A 19,844-nucleotide genomic window follows, 5' to 3' on the forward strand; every position below is an offset into this window, starting at 1 on the left:
ACTATTTGACTGTCGGATGGAAATATTTTTGTCCATGTAATTACTGTAAAAATCTAATTATTATCATATTAATTTTAATAAAGCTGGAAATAGGGATTACTTGAGAGACCACTGAATAAAGCATTTTGGTTTATAGGTCACATTTGTAAAAAAAAAAAGAAAAAGAAAATGTCTGCTACTCCTTCATTTACCTCTGTTTGTCTTTAAATATTGAGTGCATTTTTTTTATTGGATTGTTTGTGTTTATGTTCTTGCTATTCTTTGCCTTAACACATTTATTCATAATTGCAGTAAATAAAAATCCACAATGCTTAGCTTTGTCTGAAAATTAAGTAGGCTTATACTATTGCACAGTAATAAAGAAATATCAAAGAAATATAATTTCAGACTCTGTGTATTTAATGAAAATTGTAGATTTTGCAATAACGTTTTGTTGTCTTAATTGCAGCCGGTCACAAAAAAGAAATAAAAGGAAATATGAAACGTACGTCAATTAAATAAAGTAATCTTCACCTAAATAATTATATCAAGAGTTTACAAAAATCAAATGTAAAAATGTACAATGCATCCATGTACAAATTAAATGTGTAACATTACATGAACCTTGCATGTGAAATTTAAAAACCACACACATGATTGTTCTTCTTCATTATTACATTTAATCGCGTAATATTATGATCCTTCTGTCGCCGACTCCGACTGGTCACCATAGAAACCGGTTTGAAGCACGCGCGCCAAAAGGGCACATTAAACTTCGTCACTCTCGTTTATAGGGAACATTTATTACTTTCTCAGGTAAACATGTCTGACAGTTCGTCCTTAAAAGAATCCGTTCTGGTTTATTTAGACAGAAGCGGCGGCCTCCAGAAACTGGCCGAAGATTGCAAACCCTTCAACGGTAGGCCTGCTAAAGCTAAAGCTAAAGCTAGCTGACCGCTTTAACCTGTTTCTTAACCGTAAGCTAGCTAGCGATGGAAGCTCAAACCACCACTAAACTAAACTACACACGTTAAACTGGGCATTCACCGGTGCTCTCTTCCGCCCCTCCTCTCCAGGAACTCACCAGATTGAGGCCGTCTACAGATTTTGCATAGGGGTGAATCCCTCTGACGTGATAGAGGTGGATCCTGTGTTGGGTGAACGTGTTCTGTGTGATCCTTTAGGAGCAACAGCTTTGTTTCAGTCTGTAAGTGAAAACTGAGCTGGCGCAACCGAAATGTCAACTTCTACTGTAGGAAGAACGTCATTTGCCTCATTCTTCATTCAGGTGTGCTTCCTGGCCATAAAGACACTTTCACTTGTTGAACAAATACACACAGAGAGTCAGGTATGAATACATGTTGCTGCTGTAGCTCCTTCTTCCCCACTGGCTTTGAGCCCTTCCTGTATAACAACGTGTCATATGATTGTTCCCTTTGAGGTGAATGTCATTCTGAAGTTGACACATCTGCCTCCATTCCCCGAGTACACCTTGGACCTGTGTAGTTTTCCTCGTGGCCACGGGCTCATGAGGCCCGTCTCCATGGAGGGCCTGGTCATTGCCATGACAAGGGTTACCAAATACACCCAGGGGGCCCGGTTCCTCTGCATTAATGATGAATGTCCCTGTTCTACAGGTACTGCAGGGAAGACACCACATTGTTTTTCTCTTTGCGTCTATTACTTGTAAAGATCAGTTGGTTGTGTACGCACAAAAAATGTTTTGTTTTTCAAGCAATCGGACTAACTGGCGTTCTTAAAATTGTTCATTCACATCTAATTTAATTTCTTGGACACTGACTAGGGTTTCACCACATCCGTGTCCATGCACCTGGAGCCACGGAGTCGGCTACCGTGAGAAACAACTTCAGCTGCAGGGTCTGCAGCTCCCCACTGAAAGAGGATGTGAAGTTCCGAGTGTTGGGAGGTGAGAGGGATGCCTCTGAATATCGCTGGAGATGTCTGAACTTACACACGTGGTCAAAACAATTGTGTGCACTGTCATGATTTAGTATATTTGCAAATGTGTCTTTGGGGAGACAGACAAACAGCTTGTGGAGCTGATCCACGTCAAAGCACTGGATGTTCTAAGTGCCCATCAGCAAAGCTCACTCAGGTACCAGTCTGTTACCCTGTTTCTCAGAGGTAAGTCTGCATCAGACACGTTTACTGAATGCCTTGGCTTTATATTGCTCAAACACAGGTCCACTATATTTGTATAATAATGTCCTCTATAACACACAGACAACAAATAGATTGATGGCGAGCGGTAACAAAGTTAATAGCCGAATACCTTCTGAGAGAGGGGTATGTGCACCAGCAGCATGTGTTACAGCACATCATAATCAACAACAACATATCAAAGAGTAACCTAATCTAAAAACAACAAAGAATACAGAATGATGGCATAAACAGCAGTGTTTAACACATTCTTTATAAAGTCCACCTCTGATCAGCTCTTTCAAACAGGACTGGAAGTTTGTGTTTTTTGGATTAAAATCTCTTTTTAGTCTGGAGAGCAGCTGCAGAACACAAGAATGACTACTTTCCTTAACAACTGCTGACATAAACAACACACAATCAGTTGATCTCTCTCTGGTGGAGTATGAATAGCCATCCCTGTCACATTCAAGAGTTGTTTTTAACTACCATAAGCATACCCATGGAATAAAAACGTTGAATCATCTCAAGCTTTTTATTTTAAAAGGGTGAGGTGTAAATATTATTTGATTGGTTTGACAGTTTACTGTATGACAGATAAAAGATGCCGAGCAATGACATTGGTATATGGAGATGGAAGGAGACCCGTTTGTTTGCATAGCATAGAATACATGATTACTTTTGAGTTTAACTGGGTTAAAAGGCTCAGTTTTCATTTGCAAGTCAAGATCTTAAAGGAGATACTGTACTGTAGATTAATACTCTCAACATCTGATGGTCTATTATTTCATTGTAAAATCATGTTCTCATCCATTATAGTCACTCCCAGTGCTGAATAATGGGGTTGTAATAGCTTATATTTGCACACAGTCAGATGTATTGAGGTTTCTCATTAATTTTCTCCAGCTTTGTAAATGAGGCTCACTTTTGGAACACAAACTTAGTGGGGGAGAGTTCAAATAAATAGATTTTTGTGCAGCCAGCCGCACACAGTGCCTCATGGTGGGATATTAAGTGTTTCTGTCCCCTCTAATAACATTGTCAAGCCAGCACCCCTGGGAGCTGAGCAAATCTCAACACATGGATTAACATATTCTGTTGACCCAGTCCTGTAGAGGAACTCAATACACTGGGTTCCCGTTACTAAACATATATGTTAATAAGTGCAAGGAACACTCATTAGCTGGCTGTGCCATTCGCACACAGAGAAATCATTGTTCTGAAGGCCTCCCTCTATGTTTCTCTTGGCAGTGGTTTGTAGGTGGCATACATGTTTCTTCTATAATCACCAGACTGAACTACCCTTTTTATTGCTTTGTTTCCCCTACTCGTACAGATGAGCTGTGCAATTCAATGAGAATCGGTCGACTCTACAGGGTGTTGGGCATTCCTGCGCATGTGCAGGAGTGGACCGGCATTACCTGGAGTGTAGAGGCCAACAGCGTCCAACCGTGGGAGCCAGAGTGTACGGTAGTAAATTGTCTCACAATAATTCCTGCTCCAAATCCACAGTAACACCACCCAAAGGCATACTGATAATGTGTGACTCTTAACGTATGTCGATGCAGTATATTCTGATTAATCTGATATTAACACTTTGCGTCATCACCATAATAAAACACCTGCCATGTCTCATAACTCTACAGATCCCCGTGAAGTCAGTGCCAGCTTCCAGGCGCTGTTGAAGGCCACGGCAGGTTTTCGCTGGAGGTTCTCCGCCATTGTGGCTCACTGCTTTGGGTTGGACGTGGCTCCTCCAGGCCGCTACAATACCTTAAAGCTTAGCTTGTTGCTCAGCTTGGTGCAGAATCGAGCAGATGCAAAAGACACGTTTCACAATTTGGATCTGCTAGCTGTCACCACTGACACGCTCATACTGGACAGGTAAAGTGGTCTGCAAGCCCTCTGTGAACACACTGCGTTTGAAACCTGACATTGGTCCACATTACCGCGTCTTTGTGTTAGACTAATGACTTACAGCCTGAGCTTGGCGTGTCACGGGGTCAGGCATCAGGCCTCGGGGGACATGTTTGCATCGCTGTCCCGGGACGAACACGGAGCAGGCACTGCTAACATCCACGCTGGCTCTGCCCTGCTAGCCACTGGTGGCATTTGCATGTTGGGAGATCTGGGCTGGTACAAAAAGGAGAGGCTGGATGCCATTCAGTCAGGTAGAGTACCAAAGTGATTAATTTTAAAGTATGGCATTAGTCAACAATTCATATTATGGATACATTTTTTGGAACACAAAAAGCCAGTGTACTACAATGTTCTTTCGCCCTCTGAATGTTCCTCAGTTCTGGAGAGCGGCACGGTGTCTGTGTTCATCCCAGGGAAGAAGTACGGGGAGGATGCCGACCAGCAGCTTTGCTTTCCAGTCCACTGCAGCTTCTGGGCCCTCACAGACTCCACGGATGCCTCTCAGCGGTCTGGGAGGGCAGACTGCGCCATACTGGGAACAGCAGTGGGTTCAATTTACAGCATGGTGTTTGTGTAGCTCTCTTAAAATGTTATTTGAATGTGCACTTCCAGGTCTACATGGATTTTTTTTCTGGAAAATGAATAGTGTGTCATGTTAGTGGATCTTAAGTTTGTGTGCTGTAATACTATGGGTTCACTGTTCCATTTTACTCAACTCAGATGTTTGTAGATAGCACAGACAAAACAGGAAACTGAGACAATTTACTTTTCTTGAAGGAAGTGCCCTGCCCAGACCACAATACTTATCAGAGCCCTTGAGGATAATTAATGCAGTTTTGTTTTTGCAAGGAGGGGAAAGGGTGACAATAGTCTGTATAACCAGTCAAATAGAAGTTTCAGATATGGTTTGGATTCCAGGTTACTTTCTCACATCTCGGCAGGATAAACACTAAACCTGCACATTAGACATTACAACTTTCCAATGCCCTCTCTCTTCTTTACGAGCAGGAAATTGGTCCCGTACCAGTTCAGTTAGCAGACGCCTTCGGCCTGGTCCTTCAGTGCAGGGATGTGGTGGGCGAGCAGGCCCTGCTGGCCCAGACCATCCACACCCTACAGCAGGCAGTGCAGCCGGGGAAACCCCTCTACCCTTCCTGCTGGGAGTTTTCTTCTCAAGAATACCAGGAGGTTAACATGTTGCAGTGCTTCTGTATAAGTCTTTATTTAGGCGTTTATAAAATGACAGTAAATTGCACTTGTTGCTATGCCTTCCAGCTGGTTGCTCATGCACAGAGCGTGCAGGTGGAACTCAGCTCTGGAGCAGAGAAAATAATCCACGGTTACTACATGGCCAGCCGTAGAGTCCGAACACAGAGTCAGGGGGGCAAGATGTCTGTGGCCTCAGTCAAACTACTGTAAGCACCCCAATGTAAACATGTAAATTGCAGTTTTAATATTCCACTGCATGTCAAGTGTGTCACTGCAGCGTAATGTCACCATCATCCACTAGGTGGGGAACATTAAACCATACCGATCATTTGAAAATGTTTACAAATCTCACAGGTGACATTTTGTTGAAGTAAAGCTACGAAGACTTTCAACTGTAGACCAATATTTAAATCTCAAGTATGATTTCTTCAATCATCTGCCATTCTACTTGTTTATATACACACACAATTGTTCATGTTTGGTTGAAGGATCTCATTGGCAGAAGCCCACTCCAAGTTGTGTCTCAGGACACACGTTCTGGAAGAGGACGCTGTGATTGCTGTGCTCCTCTGCGAAAACTCAGTCACTCTCAAGCATGGTAGAATATTTGCCGCTCATCTCAATTTTACTGAATACAGTACTTAGTTTGTAAAAAATCATTTAATGCCATGTTTGTGGACATCCACATTTTAAAGCATGTTACTTACACAAACAAGTCAATTGAATTAAAGTTAAAACAGCTTTACAAGTTCTTTAAGGCAAGTTTTGCTGCCCTGGTATATTAATAAGCACCATGAGGGATTTAGGTTTACTGAGTCTTCTTCCTACAGGGGTCTCAGCACTCGTTATTCCACCTGATGCAGTATTTCCTTGTGACCTGGGAGATGTGGATGGTTTTCACAAGCGAGACAAGACCCTGGATGAGCTCCACCAGAAAATCCTACGCTTCATCTACGCCTACGCACCGGGAGCAGCCGCATACATCACAGAGGAATAACAGGTAGGCAGCACAAGATTTAATTTCTCATGCCTTCATAGCTGTAGACCAAAACAGGCACATCATTTATTGCAACTTTGATGCTGTAGGGGAAAAAAAAAAAAAAATCCGATAGATAAGTCAAGCCATCTTTCTTGAAAAAAGGTTTTTATTAATAAAAGGCAAATAACTTTTCAGATGGTCCAACAGCTCCAGCAACTCTACACAAAAAAAAAGAAAAACAACTTTGTTATCCTGCAAATTACAATTCCATAAGTCACGGTACAATTCCTGCCATGACACCTTTGTTACGAGGCATGCAAAATCAAAAAAATTAGATTGGCCAGACAGTTTCTCTGCTGGTAATTCAGGAGACACAATCTCACCATGCTATTGTCTGACGGGTAAACGGCAAAGAGTAATCTCATCACTATTCCAGCTGCAGAAGTTGCCAGTACTTGATGTTTAGAAAGTAATTTAAGACACCAATGTCTGAGTTACCAGAGTAATTTTATTAAACTTAAATAACCAGGGTTTTGCAGTATACCATTTACAATGCAACAATGGTTCCTAGTGGAATAAACGGCAGAACAACAAATAGTGTAGCAAGAGCTCACCTCCGGATCAGTACAGGATAAAATCAGCTGCATCTTCTTTGACCACAGCAGGACTTCTGAAGCCACTGAGAAAAAAGACCCAAAATAAACAACTATTCACATCCAATCACACATGCAACCAAAAAGTCCAATTGTATACTGGTTTTTCAGTTAGTCACAGTTTCACCACATTATTGTCTGATGGGTAAACGGCAAAGTGTGAAGTCATCACTATTCCAGCAGTAGGACTGATCTAATAATTTATTAGACTTAAATCTCCAGGATTTTCCAATACTTTTATTTACAATGTTGTCCCAGTGAAATAAAATGTGCAGCAGTAACACAAATAGTGTAGCAATAACTCACCTCTTGATCAGCTCAGGTGCATCTCCTTTGACCACAACAAGACTTCTAAAGCTGCTGAAGACCACAACAAATTAAAATAAACCATTATCCACATCCAAAAACAGTCCCAGCTGACATTATACTGGTTTGTCAGTTAGTCACGGTTTCACCACATTATTGTCTGACGGGTAAACGGCAAAGTGTGAAGTCATCACTATTCCAGCAGCAGGACTGACCTATACCATAAAACCACCACGAACTTTCAGGCTTACCTTATGGTCCACATGGAGAAAAACAGTAGTTGGCCATCTGTCGTAGGCAGTGGTGACTTCACATCTGCAACAGGAGTAAACGGGCTCATCATTTACAGTCCTTTCAAAGCCCATTTTATTAAGTCCTCAAATATTGTTTAAACACTAAATGATAACCAATCATACCATTCTAGGTGTGGCCGATTAAACTTGCCACAGTAATTTTATTAAAACGTAACCAGGGTTTTGCAATACCCTTTTCAGTTTCAATGCAATGCATGGTTCCCAGTGGAATAAACATGCAGCAGTACAACACAAAGAGCAGCAAGAACTCACCTCTTGATCAGCAGAGGATCAAATCAGCTGCATCTTCTTTGACCACAGCAGGACTTCTGAAGCTGCTGAAGACACACAAAAAAAGGGACCAAAATAAACCATTATCCACATCTAATGTACACGCATGGAACCCAAAACAGTCCCAGCCATTATTATACTGGTTGTCAGTTAGTCACGGTTTCACCACTTTATTGTCTGATGGGTAAACGGCAAATGTGAAGTCATCACTATTCCAGCAGCAGGACTGACCTATACTATAAAACAACCAAGAACTGTGGGGCTTACCTTGTGGTCCACACGGTGAAAACCAGTAGTTGGCCATCTGTCGTAGGCAGTGGTGACTTCACATCTGCAACAGGAGCAAAGACTCATAATTTACTGTCCTTTCAAAGCCCATTTTATTATTGGGTGCTTAATTCTTGTTTTAACACTGAAAGATGACCACACATTTTTTACAATATCAGGTGTGGTTGATCAAGAATACCGAGGTCATTTTAAACTTAAATCTCCAGGGTTTTGAAATGCCCTTTTTAATTTACAATGCAACAATGTTGTCCCAGTGGAATAAACATGCAGCAGTACAACACAAATAGTGTAGCAAGAACTCACCTCTTGATCAGATGCATCTCCTTTGACCACAACAGGACTTCTGAAGCTGCTGGACACAAAAAAAAAGGACTTAAATAAACCATTGTCCACATATAATGTACAAGCATGTAACCAAAAAGTCCCAGCCGATATTATACTGGTTGTCAGTTAGTCACGGTTTCACCACATTATTGTCTGACGGGTAAACGGCAAAGTGTGAAGTCATCACTATTCCAGCAGCAGGACTGACCTATACCATAAAACAACCTGTCAAGAACTGTTGGGCTTACCTTGTGGTCCACACGGTGAAAACCAGTAGTGGTCATCTGTCGTAGGCAGTGGTGACTTCACATCTGCAACAGGAGTAAACAGGCTCATCATTTACAGTCCTTGCAACACCCATTTTATTATTGGGCCATGAAATATTAATTAAACACTAAATTATATAACAAATTACCGTATTATCAGGTGTGGTCGATCAAACGTGCCATCTTAATCTGCATATCTAGATAAACAAAAGTCCCATGTCAAAAAGGTGAATACGTATACAGTCCGTTATAGGTGTCGTGTTCATTGTGGAAGACTTGTCAAGGCTATAGCAGGAACCAAACCTCAGATAATTACTCTAGGGAGTGCACCATTGATTCCAGCTAGCATGAATAAGATGTACTGAAGAAATAGCCAATATGGTGAGGACAGATGACTGATCATCCGAAGGTCAAAGAGCACTGTGTAACACAGCTTGGGGGCTTGACTAATGTCACGTTTGAGGACTGGTTCAACAGCCAGTCACGACCTCTGCCATGACTTTGCATCCTCTGAGGGATCCATGATGATTTTCCCCAGTGAAATAATGGGAAGAGGGCTATCCCCTGACCAGCAGCTCATCTGCTGACCCAAGGACACAACCATATATTGTATGGGCTGTTCCTCTCTAGAACCATCTAAAAGTATGATTAATTGCATTACTTTAGAGGGGCGCTTTCTATAGACTACTTTTGTAGTAGGATGACGGTGTATAAGTGACCCCTCGAATATTTTATGCAGGTCTCCGATTCATTGGCTTAATTACTGCAGGATTTGGCTGCATATACGGTGAGGCCAAGACACGTTGAACATTATATACTAATGATATCAATACCGGTGCGAGAATAACTGCAGCACAGAGGAGGCCCTGCACACGTCGACGTCCAAACGACACGTGCGTTACCTGCCACCGCTGCGCTTCAAGACCAAGTGGAGACAAATTAACTTAAAATATATAAAGTAATATTAGGCAACTCAATCGTACGTGTTTGGTTTGTGACATGACGAAGACTCATATGAATTAACTGGTGCGCTGCACTCGTGTCGCCCACGTGGCAGAGACATGAGCTAGCTGTTAGCTGACACGCAATAGTCGTTTAAGAGCTATTTGCGAATCTGCCCAGAAACGTGTCTACGATTCTCAAAAACATACCTGTAGAAATACATAAATACATCATCTCTGGATACCTTCGCAGTGAAGATTAAGCTGCCGCAGTCCTCTTTGACGTGGAGCGGAGCAGGGCTGCACTCTGCTCATGGCTGTGTCTCGAGAGGAAGAGGTAGAACTTCCGGATCCGGCTTCTGTTATATGCGCCCCATAGTTGCGCACTGAAGGTCACGTGGCCCAGCGCACAGCTGAGCAATAATGATGCACTTCATATTTATTTGTTAAAATTTAGGCTGGAAAATGTACATTAACTTAATTTCATTAAATAGAGGCACCATGTTTGCGACAAATTACGGTTTGCAAATTCAGATTCTTTGTTTTCTCTAGCTCTGATAAAACAGACAGGTCTCTCATAATCATTGTTATACCCACCTCCCACATTTTCATAAAACTGGCCGTAAATACTATACGGCCCTTTGTTTCCTTCTAAGGATGTTGATTTTCTAATGCAGTTATCAATATTTTAAGAAGCTGTAACATATCAAATCAATTAGTCAAACAAAGTTAAGCAAACGTTCCCTGTCAAAAAGAGAACTTCATATCACGTTTGCTTTGCCAGAAATGATAAATTGTTCAAACCTTTAATGTGAAAAGGCTACTTGCCTTAATATATACGCCTATAAACTGTACAAATATAGGTAATTATTGTTTGCTTTCTTAAATGACACTATAAACACTGCTGAAACATATATTTATTATCGTTTCGGATTTCTCAAGCCAGACATGCTCAGCCAAAAGGCCTGCTGCATACTCTTCAGTCAGGTGCAGTCATTTAGCTGCAAATCATTTTGTGTTGTGACCAAACTCTTTACGCCTTAATTCAAGCGAGCACATGTATTTGATTGATTATTGTCACATAAATAGAGCGACTTTGACACTCTTATATTTCTAGGAAATACCGGAATAATACGGCATAACAATAATAATAATAATAAATAATATAAATATAAATTAACAAATTATGCCATTTCCTTATTGATACGCCTAACGACAAAAGCCATGTTCGACAACACCTTAACAGACTTGTCGTCGTCTTTCACTGAAGTCATTTATTCACAAACACAATTACAACCATGCATGTAAAAATAAGAAGGAACATGAGACGCAGAGCCTCCATTGTTGACTCTCTGACAGACCACTTCACATGACAGATGTTAAGTTATTCACGCATGCATTTAGTGCAAATGTTTCAACTGAAAGTGCACACCTCAAGCATGACGGGCTATACCCCGTGGAATTTCTACAAATATACCTGGGACATGTGCGGAACTGCACGATGCAGGCCAAACAGGATTAGTCAAAATAACAACAGAGAAACAATGTGTGCTTTCTCAAAATGTATACAATAAAATTCACGTAATAAATTAATTTACAATGTCTTCCTCGTGGTAGGGCTTTAGTTGAAGTAAAATCAGATATGCAGTCATAATGCATATTCTGCTGCCAGAGTAAAAAGCACAATATGAAATGATTTCATACAAATTATTTAACCCTATTATGGGAGGTGGACGATGATGGGCCTTGATTTTCTGACTGCGAAGGATTTGTGGTGTTGAGGAACTGCCCGCTTGCCCCGACGTACAGTCTGGATCGCATGGGCCATTTCTGTAAAGACATCACATTTGTTAATAGGCCTAAATCAACCTCTAAAATTAAAAGTTGAGAATGGAGAGGATGATGTGGCATCCTTGGAAAATGTGTTACATCAACTCAGTAACCTACATCTGTTGCATTGAGAATGTTCGTCCAGAAACCAAACAATTGATTAATTAAATACTAAATCGCAATTGACAACAATAACATATTTACCTACAACATAGCGCCTACCAATATTATTATTATTATCATTATTATTATTATTATTATTATTATTTTCATTATTATTACTGACCTTCACAGGGTGCAGGTAGCCGTCACCTTTCAATGAGTGCAACACATCTGTCTTTTTTGTGCTCTCTCCCTCCTCCGCGCCTTCTTCTTGCAGTGTCCGAGTCAAGTGGGCAATGTACGTGGTGGCCAGTATCAACACGTCGAGTTTGGACAGCTTGGTGTCCGGCGGCACGGACGGCAAAGTCCTTTGTAGCTCCAGGAACGCGGTCCTCAGGGTCTGCACTCGGCTTCTCTCCCGAGCTGCGTTTGCGGCTGCCGGGCGTCCTCTGCCGCCGAGCCCGCCGGTCCCGCCGGTCTGGAGCGCCCTGGCCCGCTGGAGGTCCCGACGAGGACCGTCCGGACTGGGACTGGAGCTCGGACTGGATGCAGGGCTGTCATCCGCCGCCGCCCCGGAGCAACTGCCGCTGTCCATTCGGAGCGTCGGTCTTCCAGCCATCGGGGTGCACTTACAGACCTGAATCATAATCAGAGGGATAAAGACACGTCAAGTCAGTTTTAGTTGTTTAACCTGCAAGATATAAGTGACAAGACAAATTATTATTATTATTATTATTAATATTATTATTGTCGACTGTACAGCATTCCTCTGTTCTACTGCTTTGCTTCTAAGTTAAGTTATTGCCTTTTCATTTATTTATTAAACCACAACTTAAGTCAATTATTGAACATGTCTGTTGTCAAGTTCCTTCACCTTCAACAAACACGAGACTATGAGCTCATCCGCTCACCAACACAACGTGAACGAGCCAAATGACAGGACGCAGCTGCCCAAAGTGGCACGAAAGACACTTGAACGTGTGCCAGACATGAGCAGTTTGTGATGTGAAGTTTTTACCTTCGGTATCTTTCAAAGGCGCTGTTTTAAAAACGACATGAAGGCAATCCAAAGAGGGCTTCGATGAGATAGAGAATGTGTTCTTCAATGTACAACACAGTTCACGTCCAGCTTATCCTGGTGAAGTGCGTCCGCAGAAAAAGGTTCGCAGCAGTCCTTGAACGCTCCTCCAACACTTTCACCTGTGTGCGTAAAAGTCTCACGAGCCGTTTATTTATCGGGTGGACAAGCCCAACAAGTATTTCGCTCCGACGTAATTAATCACTCATAACCTCATAACACTCCCCCGCACTGAAGACGGCTATTTCCCTTTCCTCACTTATTTCTGTCTGAGGGCAGCAGGGGCTCGTTTTCAACGCCAGAGGCAGGACTCTCTTCTCCTTGAACCCCGATATGCGCGCTGCCGTATCCCACTCTAATTGGCTGCGAACCTGACACTGTATTTTCTTTATAAGCCTATCATAAAGTGGCAACGGGAAGAAAGTCAAAATGACCTCAAAAAGCTGCTCGTCATGGTCAGAAATAAAGGTTACTCTTTCAAAACGCTGTTTGCAATAAAAGAAGAAAGTGTAAGCTGATATGCAAAACATTTGACTAATTGCAGGGTGTCTAGAATTGCAAGCACAATGGAACAGCTAATAAATAAAGTCCCGCAATGCAATCAACAGGCAGGCATCGAGGAAATTCTTGTGAGACTCAGAAATTAATCACTCTGATTTGCAAGGCTCCAAACGGAGATGTCGGCAAATTAATGAAAGGAATTATTCATAATATGCACATCCTCGACTGTTCTTAATAAACATTGTTTTTATAAGGATGGAGTAACAGTATTGCTGCGGGCCACTAATTATAAGGCGAAGGAAAAGAAGGTTAAGTAAGCTTGTTTCCCTAATAACCCCGCATCACGTGGTTCCACTAAAACATTTAGTAACATCGATGATAATTAATACATCCGTATTGTTACTGTATTTGCCATAAAAGAGGAACTAGTCATTTATCACTTGGATAGAAGCATGCTGTTATAGCTTTAGATGATTGTAAAGCCAGTGGCAGGGCAGAGGGATCATTTAGATGGTGCCACTCTGCATCTCCCGTTCACTTATTTGTCGGAATGCATGCAGAAGAAAAATTACACACACCACAGAAAATGTAGCACTGTAGGTGGACAGATTATTTATATCCTCAGAGCCCCAAAAGGTAATTAGAAATAATTCAGCTGTGAGAGTGAGGAAAAGAAATGTGCACAAACCATTATTCATTGTTTAACTCTTTAATTTCATCATCCATTTATAACACTAACAGATTATTTCCAACATATTCACTTATAGACATGTATATTTAAGAGACAGATACAATCAAAACATTTGTTGTAAAAAAAATTAGTAAAATCTTTAAACCCCTATAATCCACTACAGGTCAAGCATACTGAAGTGCCTGCAGCTATATGGACATCATATGACCGTGACTCTTCTCTGTCCTGAACGTACAAGCATGAAATATCCGCAGCTTGAAGGCGCAGCAGGGTTCTTCCTGCATGTGTGGAGGAGGTGGAGATTTTAGTGGACTGGTAGGTTTTGTCTTAAGCATCCATGACTGCAGATGGGCGATAGGGCAGCCACATGAATGACAAGTCCGTTCCTAGGAATCTTTCATTTTTGTGCCGTTTGATTTCTGAGAGGAAGAAAAAAAAGAACAAAAGAACAACAAGCATTGTCAGACCATACATCAGATTTTTTCTATTACTTTGTGGCCTAAAATGTAGTAAATGTTCCATATAGACTGACATAACTATTACAACACTGCTAAAGAGAACTAGAGGGAAATTAAAATAAGAATAAATAATAAGAAATAAACCAATTAATGTAAAAAACATTTCTTATTGAATTTGGGAGGAATTGTAAGATGGCTGAGGATGTGAGATGAGTTCAAACCTATTAGCAGTTCACTCGTAATTTACATTTCATCATGAGGCACACAAATTCTGTATGACAGCTTGGTTAACACTGCTAATTTAATATCCACACTTGAATCATTTAGCAAGTAATGAAATGGAGTGAGACAAAAAATGTGCATGCCTTAATGCTATAACTGAAATCTGTGTGAACTGTGATTTCGGACCTGAGAGACGTCTGCGGCTTCCATCTGTGCAGGCCGGCGTGGCTGTAGACGGGGCCCGGATGTCCACCCTGACAAACGTCATCTGGAATGCAGACAAAGTCTCAGGAGAACACGCATATACGCACAAGTCACACACATTCAGATGCGTAGAATCCAACCCATGTCCAATAAAGTAAGGAATAACAAACGTGAAAACAACAGACAGGGCAGGTAATTGTGGTTATGTAGGCAAAGATGTAACAGTAAATTGAAAAGAAGAGATTTGAATGATTTACTTGTTAAAGGACAGGGGACGAACGATCCCGTCATCAAATGCTTGTTGTTCTTTTTCTTCCTGGCCTCTTTGGATGCTTTCCAGTTAATAAGGAACTGTCTGGTTAACTCATTAATTCCCTTGCCATCCAGAACCTCTAGAAAAATTGCACAAAAAAAATTGATTGAACAAACAAAACATTTAGTTTGAAATTCAAAAGTGAACGTTGTAAATTTCTACTTTTATCATTAAGTGATCTCTTAATTATTAGCCTGGGCAAGTCAAATAAATAAAGTGCATTTTGGTATTAGGATGCCATTGAGAGAGAAAATGAATAACAACTCACCCAGGCTATGGGCCGCGGTTATTAGGCGGTCTCTGTACTTTTTTTTTTCACACACAGGATTTCCAACCAAATCCATTTGAAGCAACTGAGGCCAATGGCTGAACACATCCTCTAACTCCTGGAAATATACAAGAAGAGAAACGTCACGCATGTTGTGTCTTCATCCTAACAACTAATGGTTCAAATGGCAACAGTGTGTCTCTACAGCTGCTCAGTAACTAAACATGGACAACTTTCCCTTTTCTTTTTTTTTTTTTTTTAAACTAATGTGATGCATTTTTCAAATCACCAATCTGAGACAAACATCAGGAAAACTTTGAAAGACTCGGTATCGGTGAATGGTAATGTGGAGTACAAGGGCCAATGGAAAGTTCATAAACAACACATCCGTCTATTTTAATAAACAGTGTCGCCGGTGTCATGTAACTACAAGTTTTCTCCTGGGGCAGTGTGAGGCTCGCTCCTCCAGCAACTCGCCTGCAGTTGTATGTTTATCTAAAGGCACATTAATCCAAGCCTGGAAATATGAATACTCTCTGGACACGCTCTGATTGTTCATTGCCTTCCTGTCTTGCCAAAGCGCTTCCACTTTTCCAGCTCTTGCTGCAATCAGTTCAGAGGGGACCCCTGAGCACCGCGCGCTCCCAGGCTTTGATAAATGATCGTGTCAGGGCCGTCACTCAGAAGGCCCTCACTGAAGAGCAGCCCAGCGCCAAATTGCCCCTCACGCGGGGGCGTGGACAACAGCTAAGGCTGGATACTCACTGTGGACGGCTGGCTCTCTCGCCTGGACTAATGATGGTCCAGTTATGAACCTGCATTTGACCGGGGCTTCGATTCCCCTGTCCTCTCTGCCCTGCACACAGCTCACGGTCTCTGAAGATGCTCCCCATTTGTCACCCTAGCTGACTGCCTGTCATAATCTATTTTAGAAATCCATAACGTTTCCTCCGGATTCCGAGCAAATGGCGCAGGAGAAGGGATTGATCCTTCGGAGTGCTGTCTTTGCAGGATCAATAGTGGCAGACGGGTTGTATAAATTATGGGAGATATCTGCTAAAAATGACACGTGTACAGCAATTACCTGCATTAACGCTCTCAAAAGAAAATCTCTTGCGTCGAAAAAAGTAGCCTCAGCAAAGTGGTCAATTCTAAAGTGCTTTCGATGTGTCATCCTAGTGTTTATTGGCACTAATAAAAGAATAATTAATTCCTTTTAAATGAAGTTATCAACCTTTTCAGTGAAAAAGCCACCAGGTTATTTGTAAAGGAAGTCAGTGATGCTAAATCCTATCTCTGCCTCAGATGCATCTCCCATGAAGTAAAGGACTGGTGGTTCAATGTATCAAATAGAGGATTCTGAGGCAGAGAGGAAAAATCCGCCTCCCAAGGAAAGAGAGAAACTCGTGCTTGTTTAAAGCTGTCAGCGAGAAAAGTCTCAGGGGAATGGCTCGCTGATTTGTTGAATAATTCTGACCCTGAAAGAGTCATGGAGACTGGGAACCTATGGCGGGATTTGCAGGATTTGGTTCTTTAGAACCCTGTTCTCCATATCGTTTCACACATCACTGCAGAAAGCTACGGAACAATGTTAATGTTGTGACCCGATCAACTAATAGGAGCTATGTTGACTTTAATACACCTTAGCATGCATATAGTTGCTGTGGTGCTATTTACTTTGACTGTACACCACATGCAGTCGGTTTCTACTTGAATTGGTTTCACATACATTTTTAGTCAAGTTAGAAACAAAGAAGCTATTTTTACCTCCATATTGTACAATCTATTGTCAGCAGCAGAGAAATGCTGGAGTTTCTTCAGCACTGTCAGGTCCCTGATGTCATCAATGTTGTTGTTATTGATATTCAGGACACAAAGAGATTCCTGTGCAACACATTCAGGTTCACGAAGAGAGAAGAGTTCATTTTACAGTTATTACAATGACAGAATCAGACAAACAACATATTACACAGTGAACCCTAAGCCAAATGTTAAACCAAAAGGTGACTGACTAAAAGTACAGTTATTTCTATTACAAAATAAATGTACACTTTACAGTATTTTCATTTTTCTTATATACATTTCTGCCTGAACTATTAGGATACGGTCCAAATCAGACTGTAGATAGTGCTGTTGTTAAATATTCATCTTGGTTTGAAGTTCTATAATGAAGCATTTATAAAAAGCTGGAACTCTTTAAATTTGCTCAGCAATTTCTTTAATTATCAAAACAAACAAGAAGCTGAGACTCTTGGTGTGTTTATCCACGGCCTGGGCAGTAAACAAAGTAAACAGACCTAACTGATTTGTCAGACCAGAGAGAGCAACAGAGGTGTCTTTGACATCATCAAACCCAGCACATTACTGCTTTTAAAAGGATTACTGGTCTCTGAGAAATCAGAGATCTTTTAAGCCTGACGTGATAACCTAACAGGTTGATACAGCGTGCATACATATCCCTGTGTATGAAAAAAGGAAATTAGGCTTTCCTCTAAACCGTTTGATTACTTAAAATATTTTTCAATAAAGAGAACCCAATTATTCTGGGAAAAAAGGAAGATCCACACATCTTCATTTTTCCACATACTATATATGTACTGAACAATGTAAAAATAGGTCATACAGCCAGTGAGAGGAGGTTCATGGGGTCAATGAGCAACTTTTCCCCTGGTTCCAGCCTCTGATTCTCCAGATGAAGCTCCCTGAGCTCACAGAGGGTCTCTAAGCCCTCCACCATAGCAATCCTGTTTCCACCCAGATACCTACAGAGAAGGAAAACCACACACATGTTCACACACACCTTTGACTTGACCACAGCACGGGGCAACGGCCGGGTTAAGTTGTCTACTCACAGTTTGGAGAGCTTCTGCAGATTGGAGAGATTATCTATATGAGTGATGTTATTGTTCTGCATATAAAGATGAGTGAGGTTGGAGGCAAAGCCAAGGTTGCAAATGTGTGTGATCTGATTATCATACAGGTAAAGAACGGTGAGGTTTCTACACATGGAGAGATCCCCCTGAAAATAGAAGTTAAAAGTGAGGCACATAAGATGAACAGCATATAATTAAATTATCAGCGTTGATACTGGCTATACTCACAATGTCTTCAATGTTCTTGCTGAAAAAGTGGAGGTGGGTGAGTGTCTTGAGGTACTCTGGAAAGGAGAGGCCCCTTTTCTTTTTGAAGTGGTTTCTAGATTTAGCAATCAGGTCTATGGTTAGGCGTACCATGGTGGCTCGTCACAGGGCTTTAGAGAGGATCCTATTCAGCCTCAGCCAAGCGTTCAGCCCACAGCAGTGGCTACAACTGTCTGTTTGGGAGAACAAATGACAGACAAAGACCTGAGCAGGCAAACAAATGTTCCTCAGAATAACAATGTAATAATGCTACTTTACTTCAGTATTTGTAGTCCCAAATGACAAATTAACCCCCATACAGAACTTTAAATGGCCTAAAACCTAATGGTCAATTCACAATTAGGGCTAATTGATGGGGGGGGGGGGGGGGGGGGGGAGAACCATCACTATCACTATTCCCCAGGAAACTTGCTCAGAGGCCAAAGGTTGGGCGAGCACTCAATTCTTACTGTGATTAGAATTCCCCTGGCAAACTAAGCAGAGTTTCATTCAGTACCCAAGGGGCTTGTTTATTAGCTTGACCTGACATTGAGATATGACCATTTCCAATTTGATTTAACTTAGGCATTATTATATGTCGCCTCTCGTCACCTGCGAATTGCACCACGTTCAGTGTGGAGCTAAAATAGAGAAAGACAGAGGTGTGACGGCAGGTCTTTTCCACACTTGATCTCAAAGCGTGAGGCCGAGGTCACGGGAGACAAGAGGCACTGATCGACCCACCACAGCTGAACAGAAGCTAAAGGCTAGCTAGCTGAACTCATGCGGCCTCTGCTCTCCGGGGACTCGGGGACCGCACTTTATCATTGTCAAAGAAAAAAGTGCGACACTCGGACTGGCTGTCCGGGTGGAGTGCGCGGAGCAGGAGGCCTAACGTGAGGGGAGGGACCGGAAATAGACACGAGAATGAATGCGAACAGACAGCGGACGGAGGGGATGCGGTTCACAGCTGGGGAGGGAGGCCCAGAAATATAAATGAGTATCTTGTTAGCTAAACACGGGCCCGGGTGACTTAACAGCTAACGTTAGTTAACTAGCTAGATAGCGATGGCTAACTCACAGCTAGCTTAGAAGCCACCATGAACCATATTCCCTCACCAAGTTTAGCGCAACACACAATATGGCGGAATTCGGAACTAAACGTTCCTACCTCTCGGCGTCTTCAGCAAATGTGGACACGGGAGCTCGTCAAACTGTTTTAAGTTATAGCGTTAGCAGTTAACTGTTAGGTTATCTATTTAAATGAACCGGGAGGCTGTTTTGTTTGTGGCAAGGTATTGTGTTGCTATGGAAACCACAGACTGACTGGTCAGTATTTAGTTACATCCTAAACTGTTATCCCAGCTCGAAAGACTTGTATTAGACAGTACATTATTTACATTGTTATTAGTTAATTGATCGTTTTGACAAAAGGGAGGGCTTAACTAA

General features: G+C 41.8%; 3 protein-coding genes and 1 long non-coding RNA gene across 6 annotated transcripts; 1 reads left to right on the forward strand and 3 right to left on the reverse strand.

Moving 5' to 3' along the window:
• The first annotated feature begins 801 nt into the window (after positions 1 to 801).
• Positions 802 to 11,933, forward strand: mcmdc2 (minichromosome maintenance domain containing 2). Its single transcript, XM_034560590.1, has 15 exons — positions 802 to 898; positions 1,056 to 1,186; positions 1,268 to 1,327; positions 1,421 to 1,616; positions 1,784 to 1,906; positions 2,023 to 2,124; positions 3,476 to 3,604; positions 3,786 to 4,023; positions 4,105 to 4,310; positions 4,437 to 4,603; positions 5,068 to 5,247; positions 5,335 to 5,474; positions 5,757 to 5,866; positions 6,099 to 6,268; positions 11,819 to 11,933. Exons 1-14 carry the CDS (start codon positions 802 to 804, stop codon positions 6,263 to 6,265), a joined length of 2,046 nt encoding a protein of 681 aa, XP_034416481.1. The 3' UTR covers positions 6,266 to 6,268; positions 11,819 to 11,933.
• LOC117749816 lies at positions 6,394 to 9,962 on the reverse strand. 3 transcript variants are annotated; one of them, XR_004611741.1, is made up of 10 exons: positions 9,855 to 9,962; positions 8,818 to 8,865; positions 8,651 to 8,713; positions 8,382 to 8,427; positions 8,058 to 8,121; positions 7,773 to 7,837; positions 7,458 to 7,521; positions 7,207 to 7,260; positions 6,862 to 6,926; positions 6,394 to 6,465 (listed from the first exon to the last, which is right to left on the reverse strand). It is a non-coding gene; the product is annotated as an uncharacterized LOC117749816 (long non-coding RNA). The 3 variants fall into 3 exon arrangements; XR_004611740.1 differs by having other exon boundaries at positions 7,207 to 7,257; positions 8,382 to 8,430; XR_004611739.1 differs by having other exon boundaries at positions 8,382 to 8,430.
• LOC117749909 (transcription factor 24-like) lies at positions 11,317 to 12,175 on the reverse strand. Its single transcript, XM_034560728.1, has 2 exons — positions 11,726 to 12,175; positions 11,317 to 11,439 (listed from the first exon to the last, which is right to left on the reverse strand). Exons 1-2 carry the CDS (start codon positions 12,158 to 12,160, stop codon positions 11,317 to 11,319), a joined length of 558 nt encoding a protein of 185 aa, XP_034416619.1. The 5' UTR covers positions 12,161 to 12,175.
• Positions 12,176 to 14,084: 1,909 nt separating this feature from the next.
• On the reverse strand, positions 14,085 to 18,540 carry ppp1r42 (protein phosphatase 1, regulatory subunit 42). The gene is made up of 8 exons (XM_034560476.1): positions 18,378 to 18,540; positions 18,129 to 18,295; positions 17,900 to 18,038; positions 17,044 to 17,160; positions 15,277 to 15,394; positions 14,953 to 15,087; positions 14,678 to 14,759; positions 14,085 to 14,230 (listed from the first exon to the last, which is right to left on the reverse strand). Exons 1-8 carry the CDS (start codon positions 18,507 to 18,509, stop codon positions 14,209 to 14,211), a joined length of 912 nt encoding a protein of 303 aa, XP_034416367.1. The 5' UTR covers positions 18,510 to 18,540; the 3' UTR covers positions 14,085 to 14,208.
• Positions 18,541 to 19,844: the final 1,304 nt, after the last annotated feature.

Source organism: Cyclopterus lumpus, chromosome 20, assembly GCF_009769545.1.
Source record: "Cyclopterus lumpus isolate fCycLum1 chromosome 20, fCycLum1.pri, whole genome shotgun sequence".
NCBI classification, from domain to species: Eukaryota; Metazoa; Chordata; class Actinopteri; order Perciformes; family Cyclopteridae; genus Cyclopterus; species Cyclopterus lumpus.